Source organism: Mobula hypostoma, chromosome 8, assembly GCF_963921235.1.
Source record: "Mobula hypostoma chromosome 8, sMobHyp1.1, whole genome shotgun sequence".
Lineage (NCBI taxonomy): Eukaryota > Metazoa > Chordata > Chondrichthyes > Myliobatiformes > Myliobatidae > Mobula > Mobula hypostoma.
The window spans coordinates 34,957,639-34,982,137 of record NC_086104.1 but is presented as its reverse complement, the minus strand read 5'-3'; the positions used below and the strand labels follow the sequence as shown (position 1 = coordinate 34,982,137).

At 38.9% G+C, this 24,499-nt stretch overlaps 1 protein-coding gene across 1 annotated transcript in view; it reads right to left on the bottom strand.

Annotated features, from left to right (window-relative positions):
- Positions 1–21,167, bottom strand: part of epas1b (endothelial PAS domain protein 1b) — a 124,425-nt gene extending 103,258 nt beyond the window's left edge. The window contains exon 1 of the mRNA XM_063055674.1: positions 20,671–21,167. Within this exon, the coding sequence (XP_062911744.1) occupies positions 20,671–20,696 (26 nt within the window). The 5' untranslated portion in view covers positions 20,697–21,167. The remainder of the gene's footprint in view (positions 1–20,670) is intronic.
- Positions 21,168–24,499: the final 3,332 nt, after the last annotated feature.

The window sequence follows — 24,499 nt, the reverse complement described above, 5'->3', positions numbered from 1 at the left end:
CCTCAGAGACAGCAAAGTGCCAGATCACTCAATCAGCCCGAAAAAACACCACTGAAATGTAGATCGCAGGCTCCAATGGTAGCAGAACCATCCTCTTCTGTAAAAACCAACAGTGAACTACTCCAGTGTTGATGCATGGGCTGGATTTTTCATTTCTGGAGTTGCTGTCTGAAGAATGGCTTAGTGAGGGATGATGGATGGACAGTTGTCCAGTAACACAGAGGAAGCTTGAAGTAAGTGGAAAATATCAGTTCATGACTTTTTAAACACAGCCACTGCATTAACACATCTTTAGGTTTCCTGACCCAATAATATAAGTGAGAAAGAGGATGGCAAACATGAGCTGATTCAGTACTTATCAGGATACGCCAAAGATGCACATTAATGCAGCTGGAGTCACCAGAGAGTGACAAAGCTTTAGTGCAAGGAGTCTAAAATAGGCAAAGGCTTTGCATTTTAGTGCCAGTGAAACATTTTACCAAGCAGTGTGGGGTTTGTGAGGGTATTTGGAGGTTTGTATTGGGTAACATTCAGTTGGGGAAAAGATGGTCAATAACAGAAAAGGTACCTCCTTCTACATTAGGTCTGAGAAGACTGATAAAATGGAATTATTTACTAATTAGGGTGTCATTCTAAGCAGCAATTTGCACTGCTGCTAGCATATTAGTTAGATCACATTTCACCACCACCTGTCAGATGAGCACTGTGTTCCTCTTGTACCTCCTAGCAGCTACTGTACAATGATGTAACACACCATGGATATTCTGGAAATCTTGGGTGCTACCCAAGGATGCCTCCAAATCCCAAAGGCATCTTTTTCTTTCTGGTAGCATGTTCAAAGAGGCACAGATTAATTAATAACAGCTGCCATTGCTTTAAAAAGAAGATACTGTCCAACTGATCAAACAACTCAATGGAGGTAATCAAATGTGGGCAGTGAGATGTATGTAGTTGCTTTATCTATGTTCAGTAAGGCCTTTGTGAACATCCACATGTGGCCTGATCCAAAAGAGAGGGGCCCTTAAGATGCAGGATAATTTGATAAACTGCATATGATATTGGCTTAAGGTTAGGAGGCAGAGTACAATGATTGATTGTAGCCTTTGTGATCAGAAGTCCGAGTTCAATGCTGGATGAAAGGGATCATTGCTAGGAACCTTGCAGTTTGCTAGTTACAACAACAAGGTGGAAGTGAAAGCAGGAGGTAGGATTGGAATTTCAGAAACTCCAGGAAAATAGGAGGCATTATTTTTGGTTAGACTGTTGTTTTTACAGAATGATGTTGCTAAGTTGGTAAGATAAGCAGGTGACATTTAACCTTAGAGATGTGAGGCGATACATTCTGGAAGAACCAATAAAGCTGAGATACAGAGAATGAAAGAACAGCAGAGTGTTGATACAAACACATTACTGGTTAAGACTACATGCATGATACTCCCTCATTAAATAGTGCACAGAACACAAGAGCAGGAAGAGTATTGTACTACTATATAAATCATGTCAGAGGCATGTGTGCACCTCCTGTCACCACACTATATGAAGGACATGATTGCACTAGAGCAGGTACAAAGGAATTTCATCAGGGAATTGACCGAGATATAGTGCTTTAGCTTTGGGGAGAGGCTGGATTTGGCATCCTTGGAGTCAAAAGGCTTAAAAGGTGGACTTGACTGAGGTGTACAAAATTATGAGAGGTATAGGGTGGAGTTGATAGTGAAAAACTTTCCCCAAGGCTGCCTATAACTAAAGAAGAAGAATTTAAATTTACAGGATCCTTTAAGATTTTTTTTGAAAAGCCAGAGACCGATTGAAATCTGGAACAGACTAGCCTGAGGGGGTGGTGGAGACAGATACATTTAGGTGAGGAGTGTTTAGGAGAGCACTTGAAATGCCGATGGCATAGGCTGCCACAGGTCAAGTAATGGAAAATGAGATTAGATAGGTATTTGATGACCAACAGAGACACAATGGGCCACGTATTTTTAAAATGCTTTACGTTGCACCACGTTATTCAATGGTGTGAGGTGCTGCATCTTCATTGAGCCAGCAAGTCTGGTTGAAGATGTGATTAGATCAGGGAAGATAGAATGCTGCAGGGCAAAGTTCTTGTGGCAGCTGCCCAGGAATCCTGCAAGCACCTGCATGCATATCATATTGTGGTTATGCACCAGCCAGAAATCAATGCAGAGAATGATAATTTCACTTGAAGTGTTTGGGGCTGGGCAAACTCATTGCTACGTGCAAGTAGCCAATGATGCACTTTCCCAAGGCAAGAGAGCCATGGCCAGAATTCTGAACATCTGCTGATTGCCAAAGAGATCACTGGAGAAACAATTCCAAATACTACCTGGCATCTGTCACTCGCCTTATCCAAGTGTGGCAACCTGGAAACAACTCTGTAAAATGCCTTCACCACAACTGAAGGCAAGAGGAATTGATGGAGCAGTAATCATATACACATTTATGAAAAATCATTCAAGAAATGTAGGTATGACAAAGATGGAAGCATTCATTGCCCATTCCCACCTGCCTTCGTGGTGGTGGGAGGCACTTTCTTGAATTGCCAAGTTTTAGTGAAACTATTCCACATAAAACAGATGTTAGGGATGAAACAGACCCCATAATAAAGGAACAAAAATATAATGTGAGTCAGGATAGTGTGTGAATCGGAGTGGAACTTACATATTGTGGTATTCCTATGTACCAGTTGGCCTTGGATAGACATGGTAGAGGTTACAGGTCCGGAAGGTACTGTCAGATTGTCTTAGGCAAATAAGTAAAATCACTTTTATAGTAAATGATTATTTGATAATTGCTTTATTATTGTCTCATGTAGCAAAATACTGCAAAAAACTGTTTTGCAAGCTATCCACATGAGAATGATCCAGGGAATGAAAGGATTAATGTATGAGGAGCTTTTGACGGCTGTGGGCTTGTACTTGCTTGAGTTTAGAAAAATGGGGGGGGGGGGGGAGACTCACTGAAGCCTATCAAACATTGAAAGACAATAGACAACAGACAATAGGTGCAGGAGTAGGCCATTCGGCCCTTTGAGCCAGCACCACTATTCACTGTGATCATGGCTGATCATCCACTATCGGTATTCAGTTCCTGCCTTATCCCCATAACCTTTGATTCCGCTACCTTTAAGAGCTCTAGCCATCTCTTTTTTGAAAGCATCCAGAGACTTAGCCTCCACAGTCTTCTGGGACAGAGCATTCCATATATCCACCACTCTCTGGGGGAAAAAGTTTTTCCTCAACTCCGTTCTAAATGGCCTACCCCTTATTCTTAAACTGTGGTCTCTGGTTCTGGACTCACCCATCAGCGGGAACATGCTTCCTGCCTGCAGCGTGTCCAATCCCTTAATAATCTTATATGTTTCAATAAGATCCCCTCTCAGCCTTCTAAATTCCAGAGTATACAAGCCCACTCGCTCCAATCTTTCGACATATGACAGTCCCGCCATCCCGGGAATTAACCTTGTGAACCTATGCTGCACTCCCTCAATAGCAAGAATGTCCTTCCTGAAATTTGGAGACCAAAACTGCACACAGTACTCCAGGTGTGGTCTCACCAGGGCCCTGTACAGCTACAGAAGGACCTCTTTGCTCTTGTACTCAATTCCCCTTTTTATGAAGGCCAGCATGCCATTAGCTTTCTTCACTGCCTGCTGTACTTGCATGCTTGCTTTCAGTAACTGATGTACAAGAACATCTAGACCTAGATAGAGTGGACGTGGAGAGGATATTTCCGAGAGTTGGGGTGTCCAGAACTAGAGAGCTCCTCCTCAGAATAGAAGGAGGCCCTTCAGAACAGAGACGGGGAAGAATTTCTTTATCCAGTGGGTGGTAACTGTGGAGGCCAAGTTACTGGGTATATTTTAGGTTTGTGATCAGCAAGGGCGTCAAAGGCTGGGAAACGCAGGAGAATGAGGTTGAAAGGGATAATACTGTAAATCAGCTATGATGCAGAGTAGACTCGATGGGCCGAATGGCCTAAACCTGCTCCGATGACTTAAGGTCATTCAGATCATTTCATCACATCAGTACCTAGCAGCAGTAGTACTAGAAGTAGAAGAAGTAGAAGTACTAGAAAGGCAATACTAGAATAAAGCACATAGTGTTAGAGAGACAGTGTAGTGCAGACAATGAGGGCAAGAGACGATCAGTCACTATTTGACAGCAGGTTTAAATGCCTGCCGTCAGACAGAAGATGCGTTAAGTTGGGCATCATTTCCTGCCAGCTCACCTCACCTCTGTTGACCTGCTCTCATGTAGAGCTGTAGCTAGCTGAAGCTATTCATTGCTCTTCCCATTCATCCTGGTCATCTCAAGTTCTAAAGCGACAAAGTATAAACTGTAGCCTTGTGCACTGAAGGTCCATATTCCTGCAAAGTTGCCACAGTCTGTCAAAGTAAACTCCAAATTTGTCAAAAGTGCCAGTAGTACTGTGAACAAAACCTTTTAACCAAGCAGTCAACAAAACTGTTATCAAAATATTTTGATCTCTTTCCCTATTATGCTTTCAGCATCCTGAACTACTCACACATTCCTATCCCAATTGTACCACCTTTACCACCTAGCTTCACAAGAGCTGACGAAAGATATACAAGTTCACATTGGAATTTGACTTGGGGTTTCAAGTGTGAAATTATGGCTCCTCCAACTTTATTTTTACTTCAATCGTGTAAACAAGTGGATGCCATCCAGAAGACAAAAATTTGAAAAGTACATCACCGTATGTTTAACACAAGTTCGCATTTGTAAGCAGCAAATTATTTTTGCGAAAGATGGAAGTGTCACGACCACTGGGACTCCACTTTCCAGCTTTGAAACATTGTTTCAATCATGAACAATATGGTCCTTGTCAAATTTAAAGCTCCAAAAAGATAAATTTAAGCTCAAGTTTGTTGAATAGGCACCATTGGGATAGCCCAGAATTTCATAAAAGTTCATCTAACCTGATGCATCAAATAGTAATGTGATGTGTTTCATTGTTTACTGATGCTTACCCTTTCACAACAGCTTTTGTAATTCACAAACTTGTTATGGGCAGAGATCCAGCCTAATATCATAGTTATTCAAGAAGCAAGGAAATATTATGCAAGTTCACAGGAAGTTAGAGGAGACAGTTTTCTGGGCAGGCCTGGTGAATAGTCTGTGTGAAATTCAGATGACGGGCAAGAGTTCAACCACAAGGGCCAAATCAGTGGCAGTCATTCCCACTGCGGGAAGGGGATTTACTCCACACACTCTAAGTAGTCTATAATCCAGAACTTTCTGTGCTTGATCAACAGGCATGCAGCTTCTCTGCTCTTAAATTCTAATGTGCTCATTACTACAAAACTGATTAACTACTTAAGTGACCGTGGGTACATTGTCACAGAGGAGCATCTGTTCCCTTATGTTTCTCAACTGAACTTCTAACCTCGACCAAGATTAAATAACAGAAATACGCACATGATGTTCTTTAACATATTTCCTAACTTTGGCAATAATAACAGCTGCATTCTTAAAGAATCCATTTTTGTTTAAATGGAACTGATGTTTTCTTACATATTTGAAACAGCCCAAGAAAAAAATTCCGATACAAATACAAGGCATTTTCAACAAGGAATTTTAAATGCTTTGTTCCTTTTTTGAAAACAATTTTTCCACATGAAACACAGCCCAAATATTTGGAAATCTACAAACCACATGCAATGAAACAGTACCGAGCCCTTAAGTTTTAATGTAAATAACTTGAATTAATGCACTGAAGATAGAACTGTCAAAAAGAAGTGTAAAAAAGCAAATTGTGGAGAGAATAAAAGGGAAATTGATAGGTTAAATGAATAGCACATGGACTACAATGTGGGAAAATACAAAATTGTTCACTTGGGCAGGATATATACGAAAACATATTACCTAAAACAGGAAGGATTACAGTGCTCTGAAATAGAGATCCAGGTAACCTTTTACTTGATTTACAAACTTCGGTACAGATCAATGGGAGTAAGCAGGTTAAATGGTTCAGCACAGACTAGATGGACCAAAGGGAGTGTTTCTGTGTTGTAATTTTCTACGACTCATCAAGATGAGCTATTAATTAAAGCTTGCAGAGTGGAATTATTTAGTATTCATGTAATTGAATAAAAAAAGGAAACATGTGCTTTAGTTCTATTGGGCAATGGCAAAATCACTTCTGGATAATTGTGCATATAGGTGTTTTCCTTATTTAAGAAAGAACGCAAATGCAGTGGAAGTATTTAAGGCAAGGCTGACTAAACCAATGCCTGTAGTGGATGAGTTATACTAGGCTAACAGGTTGGAGAATCTGGCTGGCATCCACGGAGATTTTAAATGATCAAGAGGTGACCTCATTGGAATATTCAAGACTGAGAGATCTTCATTTGAAGGATATGGAGAGAATGCTTCTCTTTTAAGAGAACCTAAAACTAGGGAGTTACTCTTATATAAGTGATCCATTATTTTCAAAGACTCAAAATTACAATGCTTTGGAATTTTCTTCCTCAATGGGCAGTGGAATCCAAGTCCTTGAATATTTCGAATGCACTGGCTGATAGATACATTATAAACAAGGGGTGGGTGTGGGTGAATGATTGAAACAGGTAGACAGCAAAGCAGGCATTAAGTTCACAATCAGATTAATTACGATGTTGTGAAAAATACAAAACAAGTGTAAAGCTTCAAATGGCCTGCTCCAAATATGCATGTTTGTAACATATTCTCATTAATGTGATTTGTTGTATCAAAAAGAACATTGCTATCATTTCCTGGTTGAGACTGTTATCATTGAACAGGCTGATCTGAAATTCCAAAGGAACATTATTGACTTAAGCTACGTGTCGTAATTGTACATACAGTCCTGTATTTTAGAATGGCTCACTGTGGGTAAATAGCTTCCAAGCTGTTGGAACTGGACTGAAAAATCAAAACAATGCCTTTGGAGATATTTATCCAATGTTGGTAAGATAGATCCTTGTCATTTATTTCACAAGAGTCTAATGTCAGATTTTTAAATAGTGTCAGACAGAAACCAAGATAAAATTACTTTTGTACAACATAATCATTTTGCGAAGCTTGCAATCAAAATGTAATTATACTTTTAAAATTAATACAACATTAGTCATGATGAAATGCTTGAATATGTGGCAAATAGAAAAGTTGTATCAAACCTCCTTAGAAAATTCTGGAGAACTATTCCATCATCACCAATACAGAAAGTGGAATTAGCTGTCCAGAAAATGAAACAAAATAACTTCCTATAAGGAACTTGATCAGAATGGACCTCTAAGCTGCTATGTTTGGCAGTCTGCTTGGAGATATTACTATTATTACCATTTGGAAGTAAAATACGACTACAAATATTATATTGAATCTATTTTGAAAACACTGTATTCTTCATTTTTTAATCTCTGCTGATTGAAGTTGCCTTGCCTCCTATTCTAAACAAAGCCTAAAAAAACTAGTGAATTTTCTTTCTACTGTCTTGAGGCCCTGGAAAATCCAGATGTTCGAGGATTACTTACTTTCACACTCTCTTTCATGTGAACTACCTGGGCTGTGAGTAACTGGTCTGGAGAAATAAATTAGTAGCAAAATTTGTGAATTCACCCTAAAATGTGTGCTGACCTAACACACAGAAATAACGAGAATGGTAAAATTCCTAAAATCACTAAGAATTTTTTTTAATTACAAAAGAAGTCAAAGGAGTTTTATAACAAGGAGATGGCTGATCCACTTCCTTCTGAGCCAAGGACAAGGAGACCCTTGATAATACCGAGTCCAACTCATTCACACGAGGCCTTTTACATAGGTAAATGTGTAAAGGCACAGCATATTTACTCATCAAATTTTAAAAACAGGAAACTAGCTACACTACAAAAGATCTCATTGTCACAACACATGATGACTTGATATTATCACAACTTATTGTGATCTGCCTGCGTAAGGAAGATTATTTTTAAAATGCACCACAATAAAATATTTTTAAACAATGTGTCACTTCCTCAACAGGAAAAAACTGTATTCTTATACCTTTAGTCCTGCCATTCAAATGATCATAGAAACAACCTTGATTGTCATGTTAACCAAATAAAATTAGGCACAGACAGTGCATAGTGAGTAAAAGTGAATAAAAGAAAAGACTGAAATTTAGCCATTGAAATAACTCTTACAAGTCAAATTCAGGTTCTTCTTCAAATCTATATTTTTTTGCCAAAAGGAATCAAGAACAGTAAACTTCAGAAGTTTTGGTCTGGTCTGCCTTGCACAACTCTCTCATCAGGTAAATTCTTAAAGTTCAATGTTTAAAGTTCAAAATAAAATTTATTATCAGAGTACATATATGTCACCAAGTACAACCCTAGATTCATTTTTCTGTGGGCATACTTAGCAAGTCTATAGACGGTATTTACAGTAACTGTAAATAGGATCTGTAACATGTAAACATCAGGACCTATAAACAATCTGTGCAAATGCAGATAATAAATGAATAGCAATAAAGAATGAGCATGAAATAACAAGATAAAAGAGTCCATAAACGAGTGTAGTTAACCCCTAATTGTTGAGGGGTAGTAACTGTTCTTGAACCTGGTGGTGCGAGTCCTGAGGCATTTGTACCTTTGCTGCAGTAGTCGCAATTTATGCAAGGTTCAAGATAGCACGTTTCAATCGGTGCTGTTTCACAACTCTAGTGACCCAAAGTTCCATCCTAACATCCAGCACTCTCTGTGTTAATTTACACATTCCCCCAGTGACTGTGATTCAGTTTCTGAAGATGATGCCCTGCAATTACTTCTAATGAGGGTGGGTAGTGGTGAACTGGGGGCAATTAATGGGCACGTGTAAGAATTTGCAGAAGGAAACAAGTAGAATGGTAGGGATGGATTGTTTTGAGAGGCAATCCATCTCTCAAAATGGATTTGAGAGGCTTTGTATGTCATAGGGAAAAAACAAACTGAGAACAAAAGGGTTAACAGCAACCAGTGAGAATAGACCTGATCAGAATATAGAATATAAATAAAATTGTAACTAATTTCAATTTTCAGAAAGCTTTTGATGAGGTGCCACATGAAAGGGAGTTCAAAAGAAGAGTTCATAGCATTGACCATTACAGGATAGAGAGGACACACCAAAAATCGAAAACAATCAGGATCAATGGTTCATTTCCAGATGGCAAGTTGTATTCAGCAGCGCCACAAAATTCATCCACTTCTGTGTTTTCAACTATTTAAAGTTATTAACATGAAAGAACTGGATGAACTAGTTAACTGATGAGGAAGATATGAGGGAAATCAAACTACAAAAATAGAAATCTACAAGGTGACATAATGAGAGGGTAAGTTGCAGATGGGATGTAAAGAGTGAAGAAAAACAGAAAAAATAGAATACAAGTTAAATTGAGAGAGATGGTAGAACATGCATGCACAGAGATCTGGAACTCCTCATACACAATGACAGGAGATTAGCAAGCAAGTACAGCAAGTAATTAGAACATTGGCCTTTATTGCAAGAGGCAAACAGCATGGATGAAAACAAGCCCTGCTACTTTACAAGATGTTACTTACATGCCCTAAATCTATTAAATCACACTGCTGGAAAATGTGAAAGCATTCCAGTAAAGTTCACACATAGGGAAATTCCTATTCATGAATTTAGTCCAGCCTTATGTTTCACACTTATAAAACCAAATTTTTGATTTTGATGAAAATACATAAGGTATACAAATGATAATGCATTTAAAAACCCACACACCTACATCCAGTGCCCCTTGTGATTTTTCTAAGCAATATAGTACTTAAAAATTAGACCAAAAACCACAAAGATCCCTAAAACCACAAAGCCTTTGTCTTGAAAGTAGAGAATACTAAACAAAAATTCCAAAACTGAATGTACACGTTTTCAAGCAAATGTTATATATGATTATTTTGCTGTCTTTGCTGGTAGAAGAGAATTTGTTTAAATTTGAAACTACTATTTACAGGAAGAAACTTCAGAAAACTATTGACTGACAGTTTTCAGTGAATGCAATAATCTCTTTATTTTAAACAGTCTGCAATCTACACTGCCTTAAGGCATGAGATTGTGAAAAGTGCATCATATTAGGAAAAGGACAAGTCAATAAGGCTGTGACACATGCAAAACCCAGTGCATTTGAGTTCAAATGCAAGGATGACTACAATAAATCAGGCCACATGGATATTCAGGTGAAAATGTGCCTCCACAGCATGGATACGATGAAGGCTTCTTTACCTCTTCTGGCCCTACTGCCTCAAAGCAGCAACCTGGGATTCTACAGCAGCAGTTTGATACTATAGTGAGCAGCTGCCGTAATTTTCAGACACTTGTTGCCTCCTGCTAGTGGTGTAAATGAATTTACCATCAGACCATGAAATGACAAGTGCGCAAATCCAAATGGTAATGATTTTCATGTTGCAATAAGTAGGTTCAAGCTTTAAGTTTTATGCAAAGCCTTGTACCAGGATGGTGTTGGGTTTCTCCAAACTCAAGACTAAATTCAGTATTTCTGGCAGGTTCCCCAATTTTTGCAACAATCATGTATTTATATTTGCCATCCATCTCGCAGTCCTGATTCAAACCCAATGCATCAGAGCACGCATTACGGCCACATTTCTTGAAGCTCCCTAGCCCTATACAAATTATACATGAGCCATTTCCCCGAAATGATTGCTTGTCTCTCACTACTGAACTAGATGGCAAACCACAGCTCAAACACCACCTACAAAAATACCGATGACACCATTATTGTTGGCAGCATCTCACATGTTGAAGAGGAGGCATACAGGAGTGACAATAATCAGCAGGTTGAGTGCTGCCACAATAACATCCCACTCCGCATCAGCAAGACTAAGAAACTAATTCTGGACATCAGGAAGGGAAAGTCAGTGTTCTGTATTTAATATTTCAAAGTATTGAGAAAGTTTTAAATGAACCTGAGATGACTGCCTACCCGCTGAAGCACAGTGAGACGTTCAAATTTTTTTAAAAGTGCAGATTACTTTCTTTGGAAGAGGAGAAGACTCTAAAGATTTGAGTAAGCATACCTTATCTGTTTAATTAACTATGGGTTACATGTAAAAATACATGAATTGCATTCATCATGGCACTATGTGATACATGCGCGCCTCGCTAAAAGTAAAAACAAAACTAAGACCCATTCTTCTTGCCTCTCAACTTTTTCTTGAAATTAGTTTTATGTTTGGGATTACAAAATATAACAGTCCGGAAATGCACACCAGTCATCAGTGAGTGGTCAGTGGTGGAAAGGGTGAGCAGCTTTATGTTCCTGGGAATTAACATCTTGTGGTAAACCATATATATATCTTGTAACTGGGTTACCTGTTTGGACACACCCCTCTGCTGACTGCCCCTGTGGCTCCTCCCACAGACCCCTGAATAATCAAAGGATCTACCCTTGGCCCAACACAATAATGTCAGTGGCTCTACTTCATGAGAAGTTTGAAGAGATCTAGCAAATCTCTACAGAAACACAATGGAGAACATTCTGACAGGTTACATCACAGCCTGGTATAGAACCTCCAATGCACAGGATTGCAGGAGACTGCAGAGGGTTGTAGATTCAGCCAGTTCAATCACCAGCACAACTCAGCCAGCATTGAGGACCTCTTCAAGAGGCAGTGCTTCAAGAAGGCAGCATGCATCATTAAAGACTCTCACCATCCATGCCCTCTTGTTATTAATGTCATTGGGGAGGAGGTACAGGAGTCTGAAGATCTGCACTCAAAAGTTTCAGGTACAGCTTCTTCTCCTCCACCATCAGGATTCTGAACAGTCTACAAATCCACAAATACTACCCTGTTATTTGCCTTGTTCACTAGTTATTTTTATATTTTTTACTTATTTTTATATTTTGCACTGTACTGCTGCCACAAAACTATAGTGGATCCTGGTTAATTGGGCCATCGATTAATCGGAGCAGCCACATATTTGGGACATCTGCTAAAAAACTAAAACTAACTGTGAAATTAGCTGAATTCCCTTTGTTTATTTGGGATACTAGGCTACTTATTTGGGACAGGAAGTTTCTAACTAGCTTCAGGCGCATGCACTCTTGTGGCCATTAAACACTACACCTTGATATGAGCGAACAGTTTTTAAATAGCATCAGTTGCATGATTGTGTTCAAAAATCAGTGTTTTTTTATCACGGATAGTTGGCAAAAAATAGGCAGGATGCAAGACTTGGAGGATGCAGTCGTCGATAATACTGTATGAACGCAGAACATTATCTGCACTAGGTGTCTGCTGATTTTGTACATTTACAGGCGATCAAAAGAACATGGCAGCAAACACTGGATGAATTCCTCTGTTGATAATTATTTGGAACTACAGTTTTATAGTACCATAGTAATATTGTTAGTGTTCTAATTTGTTGTGTATTTAATTTAAATACATAATTTATTACTCAATTAAAACGTAGCTTTAATACCTTTTTAACTATTTCCATGAACTTTGGCTAATTGAGCCAAAATGTACTGGTCCTGTTGTATCCCAATTAATTGAAATTCACTATACAAATTTCATGCTAATAAATCAGATTGACCCTAATACTTCATAGTCACAGTCGTCCTGTGTCTCACTACATGCAGATCACCTGGCTGCAAGCTTGAGGTCAGTGACAGCCCATTGTCATTCTCTTCTTTGACACCTAGTGGTCTGGCCTGTATGCACTTCTTAGGGATTTGAAAGGGAAAATATACAAAGCTGTAGAACAGGGAGATCTTGTTGCAAGATGTAAACCAAAGGCCTATCCTATTAATACTGTTAAAAGGGCTGAACTTACAACACTGTATCCAGGTTCTAGGGGACCCATTTCTAGTATTGACATTCTCAAGTATTTGTTCTCATTGCCTAGAAGCATGCACCAAGGGGACTACATGGACGATACTTCTCTTCTGGCTTTCCTTCAGTGCCATGTGGGACCAAGGCTCACCCTAAACTCTTTAAATGCTTCACAGGTCAGATTCATTTTCTACATGACCACTAGCACTAGCTCCAACTTCTGGCAGTTCAGCTTTTTAAAGGTTCAAACTATTGTAAATTGGAGTGAATACTAACATTGTTGTTCTGCAATATATAGTTTCACAATGCAGAAACTGTATAAATAAATGGGCAGCATGAACTGTAAAATACTTGGCACGGGTCAATTGCATTTCACCATTCCAGTGTCCCTTCTCAGGGTCAATCAAACTATGTTGCAATGTCTACATTACATTGTTGTGAATTAATTTAAATATCTGATTCATACAGCATTTCTACAAATAATTTGGCAAGTGTTGTGTTTGGGCAGGGCTTGCTTTGCTTAATGGTGTGAAGCATTTAATCAAGCTCAAGGAACAAAAAATGCTTACTTCAAAAAATATTAGCCAAATGATGAAACATAGATTAGTTTTAAAACTGCAAAGTGGTTCCTTTAAGTGCAGGAAGTGTCCCATTCAATCAATGGTTAAAAATAATTTCCTTTTGAAAAATAACATACCAAACCTAATGTTTATAACACACCAAGACTCAAAGTGACAGTAATCAACAGGGGAAAAAATAATGACGTTTGGGGAAATTGAACAAGACCTGCCCAATTCTTTGCTTCTATCTAGCTCTACACAATGAAATTCAATGCAAAAAGCTGCAGGAATCAGATACCAATCTGTTCTACCCAGAAGCTTGAATAATTAAACATGGTAGGCTCCTGAATATTGTTGTCTAGATCCTTGGAAGGAAACACCCTAAACATTCTGCAAATCAAAGTAAAATGCTGACTTCACATATTTAATTACCAGAGGTTACAGTCAGGACACTACTTGTATTGAAAGATCCTACGTAAAAATTCAACTATCAAAACATGTCTATCAAAACATCTGAATAGTTTTTACAGTCATAATGTACAAAGTTTGTCATGTCAGACGCAAGCCACTATAAAAGAGCAAATAAGCTTCAATTCGTAAGTTATTTTCTATTTTTCTTTTACTTAAAACAAATGAGAGTTTTGCATTTAAAACAGCCAATGGAAATGGTGCTGATTGATATTTATGCACAAACGTTACAGCAACCTCAGATCTACAGTCAAATTCAAATATCTAAAAGTCGCTTCAAATTGCACTTTCTGTACTTTGACAGTTCCTCAATGTCAAGAAAAGCTTGCTTCCACAATGATGCTGTGGGTTCTAAGGTGACCATGAGTGCTGAGCATAACCAAGCAGATTCTGCCACAGCTGGGAGATGGTTTGGTGGCTGTGGGGAAGGTGATGTTTGACATTACTGAAAGGCTGCAGTTCTTTATAATTTTTTTTGCATTCAGCCTCCAAGTGCTCTCAGAGAGGCTCAATCTGCTCTAGTCCCTCCTTGCATGCTTCACCATCAGTTGAATGCAATCAGGCTGGAGACTCTCATGAGTCACTTAGGGATATTAACTAAACATTTTTATTTACAATCTCAGGTGCTAAAAATGAACTGCTGCTAATATAGTGTTCCGTTCCTTCAGTATTTTAATGCGACAGATTTTAAGTGCTTAATTTGCAAAGAATTTTGTTGTTTACTTTCTCTCTCCTACTCTAATTTGTATCTCAGCCCATCGTTAATTTGAGGTATTAAGTGAACAAACTTTTTGATTGCTGTATCAATAATACTATAATAGATAAAGCTAATATTTGCATTGTTATTTTGCTTTCAGTTCCAAATTAAGTTTTGCTATTATACTCTAAACTTGGAAACCACAATTATTTGCCTCTCATTTCCAACACCCTTCTTTTTCTGTGAGATGTTTTAGACCATTGGAATTGGTTTATTGTCACATGTGGGGTGCCTGTCTTGCATACTGTTCATACAAATCAAATCATTAAATGCAGCATTGAGGTAGAACAATATAGCAAAGGAAGAAGCCTTTCAGCCCGATGTGTCTTCATCAACCATGATGCTAATCTAATTAATCCCATCTGCCTGCTCATGATCAATATTTCTCTATTCACAATCGGTTTTAAATGGCTCTTAAATATTGCTATCATAGCTACTTCTACACATACACCCCCAGCAGAGTTCCAGACACTGTAAAAAAAAATAAATTCACCCCCTAACCTTAAAGTAATTTTTAAAACATAAATTTTGAATAAGTAGTTGGTAAATTGAACTATTAGATGGTTTAATTCATGAAACAAATATCACCCTATCAGTGGCCTCTATTAAGCCTAGTATTTCCAGTTATTTTTAATCTTTACTGTTAATACAAGTTTCAATTATTACAGTTTCATTAATGGAACACGCAAGTGTGCTTATTAGTAAAATCTATCACAGAAATATAATCACTTATGGCCATTATCACAGAAACTGTAAGTGGTAAACAGGAATATGGCATTATTGATTGACTGGCAAATATTTGCAAGGTAGAAGTCCAAATTTTGGTCATAGTTACCCATAAACCTCAGTGTAGGAAACCCTATATTATCCTGCAGTTAAATATAGACACTTAATAAATCCTGCTATGCTGATCAAGTGATATCACAAGGTGATTTAAATACCCAAAATTCAAAGTAGTCGTCCATCACAGGTGAACCTAAAATGAGCTATGTCATTAAAGCATCACAGCCAGTCAAAAGTCTATACCCTCACAAGGTCCACCTAAATATATTTCCACAGTGGTTAGAACCCTCAATCCATTTTTCTTTTCAAATGCTAACAAATTTGTTCATATTCCCCCCCCCCCGACCATTATAGTATATTTCCTGGGTCACATAGTTATCGATAAGCCAGTGTAGGAAAACCCATGAGAGTTGTTGTCTTGCAGTAAAATAGAGACAATTCAATCATAAATTGTACTTTTTTTTAAGCAAAATTCTACATCATGAACAGGACCAAATTGAGCAGGCAACACGATAATGTAATTTACGAGAGTTCCGTAACGCTGTTCTTCAAAGATGTACCATGTATACAAAACCAAGGAACTGGAAGCTGCTAACATGCCCATTATCACATTATTTGTTCCACATTCATTGGTTTACAACTATGAACAAGATTGCAATTTTAGCTGCCTTATAATAATAAAAAGCAAAGATCCATAATAACATCTTCTTAAATCCATCTCTCCTCAACAGAGAACACGTTACTATTTATAACTGAACTGCATTTTCAACTATTCTGTACGTGGCAAGTAAGCACAAGATAAAATTGACCAGGAGATGAATGACAGAAGAGATCGTTTCAGATATCTATCAGACAGGCTGGACCATATTAATACAGGACAAACTATAAACTCCTTACTAAAAATATGGAATGGATCACTGAAGTCACAAGTGCTCCAGCAAAGACAGAAATGCGCAACAGGAATGATTAAAACAAAATAGTTTTGTCCTAGTCCTTAACCTTCATATTTACACATGGAAACAATGAAAAAGTATCACTACATACTCTAAAACAAAAATTAAAGCTATTAACGCGAGGTGCTAAGGGGTCAAGATAATTGAAGTCACTATTAATCACACGGGTCGATTAAGCCGGGGCTTTAAATTAGCTACAGCTCGGTGCCCTCATAATGGAAAAGCAGTACGCTCATACAGCAAAAGTTGAGAAAAGCATTCATGTAACACATTGTCATCTTCACTATTTATTTTAAAATGCTCCACAAACCCCTGTCCTCGATTCTCTCGCACACCTATATTTGATCAAACTCCCGAATCCCTTTCCGGTTGTGTATTCTGAGCATTTAGTCGATTAAATGCAAACATCACTACAAGTGAAAGTGATATAAAATCAGAGTATTATAAATTTAAGTTCAGCCATTTCGTGTCTCGATTGAAAACCGTGCTGTAACAGATTACACAGGTTACCACCGCACCTGCAGCACATCGGCACGAATTTCGTTAACCTGGGCTTGCTGGCTTGTTTCTCGTCCGAAGGGCAGATTCGACGATTTTTCGTTTAATTGTGAAACAGCAAGCAGCGGTGTGTAACGAATGTACATTAGCAATGAAACGGGTGCATCTAAATAAACTTGCTCAGGTGTCACGGTTGTGAATAGTTAAACGAAGAAATGTTCCACACTTGCAATTTATGTTACGGGAACTGTAATATCACTCAAAGTTTGTATGAAATACTGTCTGCAGTATTTATCTTGCTCCCCATCCTTTAGAGGATTTCTTCAGGCAACGGAACGAGCTTATCCCCGTCCAGTGACACATTGATGCATAGATCTACTCGAAATGTGTACTATATGCTGACTTGGCAGATGTCACTCACATCCCAACCAAGACTAAAAAGAACTAATTTCTAACTACGTTTCATCGAAAATATTTCACCTGAAACTTCGGGTAGTTTAGACACAATAATGTACTTTTGATCATGACATGAACACACAGATCTCAACGATTGTGTACTCTGTTTGAACTGCGCCATGTCCCATTAACACGCGTAAAAAGAAACAAAAAGCACCAATTTAGGCAAAAAACGCTATCTTTTCAAAGTTTCCTGGACTTTCATTTCTAGGCATATACCTCTGCATCGCGGCAGTGTTTTTGCTCATCGTAGGCTCATCTGTCTACTCTTTGGGGCCATTATTTGAAATAAGGGTGTTCAGAACGTGAACCTACTGGAAATCACGTCCTTCAAACTAACCAAAAAGAGCAGCGCGATTGTGAACCAAACTTCAAAAGGTCTTCGCACGGGGCAGCTCTTACTAGAATGAAAATGTTACAAACTATTTTTAAACAATTGTGCACTGGCGTATTAAAATTACGTAGATGTGTCCTCCGCCCCCTCCCCCCGCAAATTCTTCATACGGCACCACAGGCAGTTAATTAAACAGCGATGGAGTCTACTGTCATTTATCTCGTGGTCAATTTTATCTTATTTCTTCGGTATTATGGGACATAATAATCTTTTTTGGTACCAAAGAGCTGCGCGTTTGACAAAGGAAACAAATTGGCTGCAGATTCCAGCTAAACACGAATATATTTACAATGCAAGTAAAGATATTCATTTCTAATGCACTGATCTTTAAGACGAAGATTAGTTAGCTTTTCATGTCAATGATCAGAAATCCCAACGAATATTTTGCCCTTAATTCTCAAAGAGCTGTTTATTTCTTTATCTGTAAAAATTCACTTCTACTGTGCAACCGTTTGAAGTTTAGGAACTGTCCAAAGAGAAAGTAAAACTTAATAGGGGTTAAACTGCTTGAGAATAGCATCACCGAATCTCATTTTAACGCCAACAGTGGACCTTTCAGTGTTCGGGATGGTCGAGTATTCCGCTGTTACAATACACTGTCCTATCACTCATGACGCTATACGCGTTGCAACTTGTTGCAACTTGCGCTGAAGAGGCAGCATTCAGGAGCTATTGCTGAGTTTGGTCCATTTCGCATAATACGAATACAATATTAATCAACTGCTGTCGGGGCTCTGAAAGCGTTGGGGATTGGCATGTATGCAAGGATACAACTTGCATAAAAGACCAAGCTGCTTCTTACTATCAAAACGTTTAGAAATCTCAGTTGGTACTTTCCCCACACATTAACAAAGAGTTATTTTGAAACAGTAATAACCATCAGTTGGGAAGTAAAAAAAAACAGCGGTAACTTGAAGGCAGTTTTCTTCACATATCCAAAGTTTAAAATCAGTTGTTTTCGCTGCGAATTTGGGAAAGTCGACAGATATTCAGGGGACAAGCCAGCCGAAGGAATCATGTTGACACATACTCAAATTAAAACTAACTGTAAAGTTTCTTTGTTAATCAAAAACTTTACTGTACATTTGAGTACAATGTTATGCACCAGGATCAATCCAGTTTATGATTTAAAAATGTGGATAAATTTGTGCGAATTTTTGATGTTTATATTATATATATATATATAGCACGTCGCTGCGAATAACGTTCCATAAAGTCCTTATATTCAACACATATGGCACTGTTTTTGAATTAAGAATGCCTGGTTTATACTATCATGAACACTAGATAGTTATGATATAGTTGTGACTTTTAATGAGAACCAAATATATCCTCCCAATCTTGTTCCTGGACCCAACTCTAATCTGTGACTGTAGTTCTCAAAGGTAAACTTGTAATCAGCTTTTAAATGTTTTAGATTGGCTACCCTGTCTCAAAATCAGAATGTCTCTTCTGGTTTAAAGTTAAAGTAATCCTTTCTGCTCAAAAATTAACTAAGAACAAACGGGCTCAGTCTAACTCTAAAACAGCACAGATATCCTATCGCGGAGACGGGGGGGGGGGGGAGGGGATCAGTGCAATTCATCCAAAAGCTGGTGGCAATGTTACCGTAGAAAAGTGCAATACTCTGAAGCGCAGTTTGCTATTTTCCCGTAATGTCAGTCTTTTCTATCTGCTGTATGAAATAGCTCTCAGCAAAACAACAGAACTTCCAGCAGCATCAACCAATGCATTACGGCTGAGGAAAGGGGAATCACTACCCGAAATGGAATAACATCACCGTGGTTCCATCCTCACACCGTAAAAAAGGGTAAGCAATGAAATCTATTTTTACGGGCGATGCCCGCATTTTTTCTTCCTAATAATATCCAACTTTCATCGAAGTTGGCTCCAAAAGTAGAGCCGACTAACGCCCGCGTCCTTGTGATTGGTTGTCAAATCCAATACCGGGCAGAACAACGGATGCGGTCGCAAGTGACAACCCGTCTTCAAAGTTCAAGGTTCAAAGTTCAAAGTAAATATATTATCGAAGTACATCGATGTCACCATATATAACCCTGGAATTCGTTTTATTGCGGGCATACTCAGAAAATCCAATAGAATCAATGAAAGACCGCACCCAATAGGACGGACAAACAACCAATGTGCAAAAGGCAACAAACTGCAAATACAAAAGAGAATAATAGTAATAAAAATAAACAATAAACATTGATAACGTGAGATAAGTCTTTAAAAGCGGGACCATGGGTTGTGGGAACAGTTCAGTGATGGGGCGAGTGAAGTTTAGTGAAGTTAACTTGCTTTGAAGGAAAACACATTTTAAGAAGAAATAATAAGTGGGTACCCGGCATAAGAACATTAAAGATCTGCAAAGGGAGTCCGCAAATATCTCCAAAATGGAATAAATAATAGCCACGCGAGAGTCTCAGACTGCAACAAAAGCTTAAACATCATGCCCTCTTTCAACTGGTGTCCAGTTGAAGTTGTCCTCGGTTGGCAGAGGTCAATCCCGCAGCTCAGGCCCCGAGCGCCTGTTGCCACCGTGTGGAAAACACACCAAATAAAAGATAACACAAACAGCGCACGCAAATCAAACATGCGAAGGAGAGAGAGAGAGAGCAAGCGAAAACAAACTATTCAAGTAATTCGGTGCGTTTCACAAGTGCGTGTGGATCTTGGTTGGAGCGGACTATCTTTTGCCCTTGGTAAAGGGGTTGAGGGACGAGCTGGCAATATTGAGAGACAGGTAGCAGCTGACGAGCGAGAGGCAGTCAGCTGCCCGCGACCTATTCACCTCGACAGAACTATTCCACACAGCACAATCGCGAAAATTATGGTCGCATTATTGCTTTATTATCTCCACTGTGATTTCGTGTCCAGTTCCCCAGACACTCGCCAGCAAGTCACGCTCTGCAACTTGTCAGAAATGAATTAATCATTACTGATCTTTAGCAGCCTAATTAATATCTTACCTTTTCTTTTCCTTCTCGGCTGTCATGGTTTTGGCGATTCGCGTTTATAGAGAAGCGAGGACGAAGTGCTGGTGATAATCGAAGTTCAAACTCGCAATGCACTACAGAAGGCAGCATTCATACTTCTTTTCCCTCAGCGACTTTCCTTCACTTTCTCTCCCCCTCCTTCACACACGCAGAGCCGAACTTTGTCGTTGTTATTATTTTGTGGGATTTGGTATTTTTCTTCTTTCCTTATCAGCCTCTTCGCGGCGAGTGTGAGAAAGTAATACCTATAGTTGAGTCAAGTGGTTGAGGTGCTGGGGGACTCGGGATATGGAGCCGACCGTACAGTCTCAGGACACTGCTGAGGATTGTACAGCCGCTCCGAGGCGAAGACTAATTATAAAGAGAGCAGCCAAAGAGGAAAATCTTGCTTTTGAACGTCCACCCGGCGGGAGGCTTATGCTTCGATGGCTGTGGCGTGTTTTTCCCCCCTGGCTTGTCCTTCTTGGGCCAGATGACAGGTCGTGAATGGCTCCCCGCCTTCTGATAGGTCGATCGCGGCGCGGCCCCGCCCCTCCGCACTGTGTTTAACTCTCTCTCAACCTTTGCCCGCTGCCGATGGGAGGACCTGCCAACTTAACTCCATTAGGTCTAGTTACATAACACTTATCGTGTCAGTTAAGTCCCTCTCCTCCCTGGTAATTAAGACGGCGATAACTCGATAAAACCAAAAAAGTCGGGGAACGAAACAATAACCTGCAAAGCAGCCAGTATTTCAATTCCAGCGGACATTGCCATTAGTTAGTTCCTCCAAATTTGGCACACTTTAAAAGAAAATAAGCAAAGTCAGAATGTTGTCTGTAACATACACCTGAAAATGGCAACGGCAACAAAAGCTCTGAAACATGATAAAAAAAACATAAAATAATTAAAGACTTCTGCTTATATGAATTAAAACAACTTCGATGGAGATGGGGGGGCAAGTACTCAGGGAAAAACAGCTGGGGTTGAGGTACTCTCTATGCTCAATATCTGTTTCAGTAAGGCATCTTTATTTATTCGGTTCTGCAATCCCTAGCAACAGTACCCCCGTTTACCGCAATATTTTCCGAATTTAAGGTACACGGGACACTTACTTCACCAGGCGGCAAATCTGCGCAACCCTGGATCCACCAAAGTGCATCAGTAAATACAAGCATTAAAAATGTATAGAAAAGGGACCTTGCAAATGCACAAATATTAGAAATGGCATGGGATTTATCCCAGGCCAGACATTCATACTCATCTGGGATATCCATCAAGTCCAATTTGGGTTATAATATTGTAAATTCTAATTGGCGACACATCAACTTTTACTACCACAAGATTATAGCTGCACTTATAGGGACACGTGAGATAACTGAGAACTACTTTCACATAATAGAAATGTCAAGGTGGGACCTAAATTCCTAAGTCTTGGATTGCATGGCACAATGCAGTAAGAATTAGAAGATTGTCAGAAACCTAAGAGATTTCTATAGTTAGGCCATATGTCAGAACAATATATTGAAGGACTGGCATGAGGTATTAGGTCTGAAAATTAGACCCTTGTATACTGAACAGAGATTTGTTACTTCATTTAAGGGATCACACTGGTGTCATTTGAACATTTTCCACTCATTCCTAGAATCTGTACATTCAGTGACAGGGAAAAGCATTTACAATCCCTGAACTTTCCAGATCCATGTGTAGTGTATATCTCAATAAAATATTGAAATTGACCATGAAGCCCGAACAGAAGAATTTTGCAGTTAAAATAAGAGCATGAATTATAGGGTGAACATGAACACTGATGAAAAGTAAATCAGATTCAGGTTGTTATCGTTGACATACATTAAAGTACCTCATGAAACTTGTACCAGCAATCACCCCTCAGTGAGGACTGGTATGTGTTCTCCCAACTTCCCCTTCCTTGAAGTCCACAATCAGTTCTCTTTTTTCGCTGATGTTGGGTGCAAAGTTGTTGTTATAATACCACTTAACCAGCTGATCTATCTCACTCTTGGATGCTTCCTTGTCACCGTCTGACATTCTGGCAACAGTGGCATCATTGCCTAACTTATCGACAGCACCTGAACTGTACCTAGTCATACAGTCAGAAGAAGAGAGAATGTAGAAGTGTGCCTGTGTTAATTGTCAGCAAGCAGGAGAAGTTATTTTCAATCTGCACTAACTGTGGTCTCCCAATAAGGAAGTTGAGAATCCATTTGCAGAGGGTGACACAGAAACTCAAGTTTTGAAGCTTGTTAAATAGTGGTGATGGAGTGATGGTGTTGAATGCAGGTATGTAGTTAATAAACCACAATCTGACATATAGAGACCTTGGGGTGAAAGTTCATAGTTCCTAAAAATACAGGTAGTTAAAGGAGTGAAGAAGGCACATGGTACATATATACCTCACAGGTAACAGTATGGAATAGAATAGGACATCATTTTGCAATCTTACAAAACATTAGTTAGACTACACTTAATTCTGGTCGCTGCACTATAGGGAGGATGTGGTTACAATGGAGAGAGTGCAGTGGACTTTCAGCAAGCAAGAAGGCTAACCAGCCACCCAGTTGAAGTATAAGAGGCATAGATAGGGTAGATAGTTAGAGTCCTTGTATTGGATAGCAAAAACAAGAGGATATATGTTGAAAACGAGAAGAGGGAATTTCAAAGGGCACTTGAAGGGAAAGTTTTTTTTTACATAAACAAACACACACACAGGGTAGTTGACACATGGAACTCAAATCAAATTAAATCACTAAATTTAGGAGACATTTAGACAATACTTAAATAGGCAAGACCTAGACACATGCAGACCTAATCCAGGCAAACAGGATATTTGTAAATAGGCAAAATGATTGGCGTGCATATTTTCTATACAGTATAACTATAAGCCATGTTTATTCAACTGAGCCTGTCAGTAGGTGCGGTAAGGACTCTGCTCCGACAAATATCTTACCTGACGCAGTTTCTGCCTCTCAGTGAATGAATTATTTCTTAGTCATTTCCCTTTTAGAGTGTGTGTGTTGTTGCCAATTAAAGACAATTAAGCCTAATTATTGCGTTTAAAACTAAACACTCTTAAGTTGATTATCTTCACATTTTACATAAACTGTATGCTCATCGTGGTATTGAGTACGTAAAAATCCAAGCAATACTAAATACCTGAATTCTTCAGAGTACTTCAGCTTGGTATGACATTTTTAAAGTCAATATGCATCTGAAGCAACTTCTTGTCCTATCTGCAGCTTCTGCACATTTACAAAGGAAATTAATTTAATTATGCTCATTTTGTAGCTGCAATACCTTGCATCATCTGGAATGTGTCGTACAACCATGTCTTTCACGCCTTCAAAGAACAGCTGTGTAATCCATCTCCAATCGGTGACAGGAACCTGGTAGGAGGCAGACATTCTGAGCAAGAACAGAAAAAGAATGAGCTGTGTTTGAGAAACAACCAGCATTACAAACAAAATTAATTACTTGTATCTTTTCATTAGGAGGGGACATTAACAGTGGACTGCTTTTCCTAGCGAACTTACAAGATTTTGCAGAGTTTCGATGGCATTGTTCTAGTCTCCTGAGATGCTGCAGATGCTCTGGGTCTCAGAAGCACATAGCATCTTCAGAAACACAATGTGCTTTACGGCCGCTGAAGTAAATTTGAAATATAGTTAGTCTCTATAGCAGAGTAAGAAACAGAAAATCATTTTACGCATAGTAATTCCACATGTATAACAATGTGTTAATAATAAGACATTTTACTTCAAAGCAACATACACTAAATACTGGAGGAACTCGGCAGGTCAGGTAG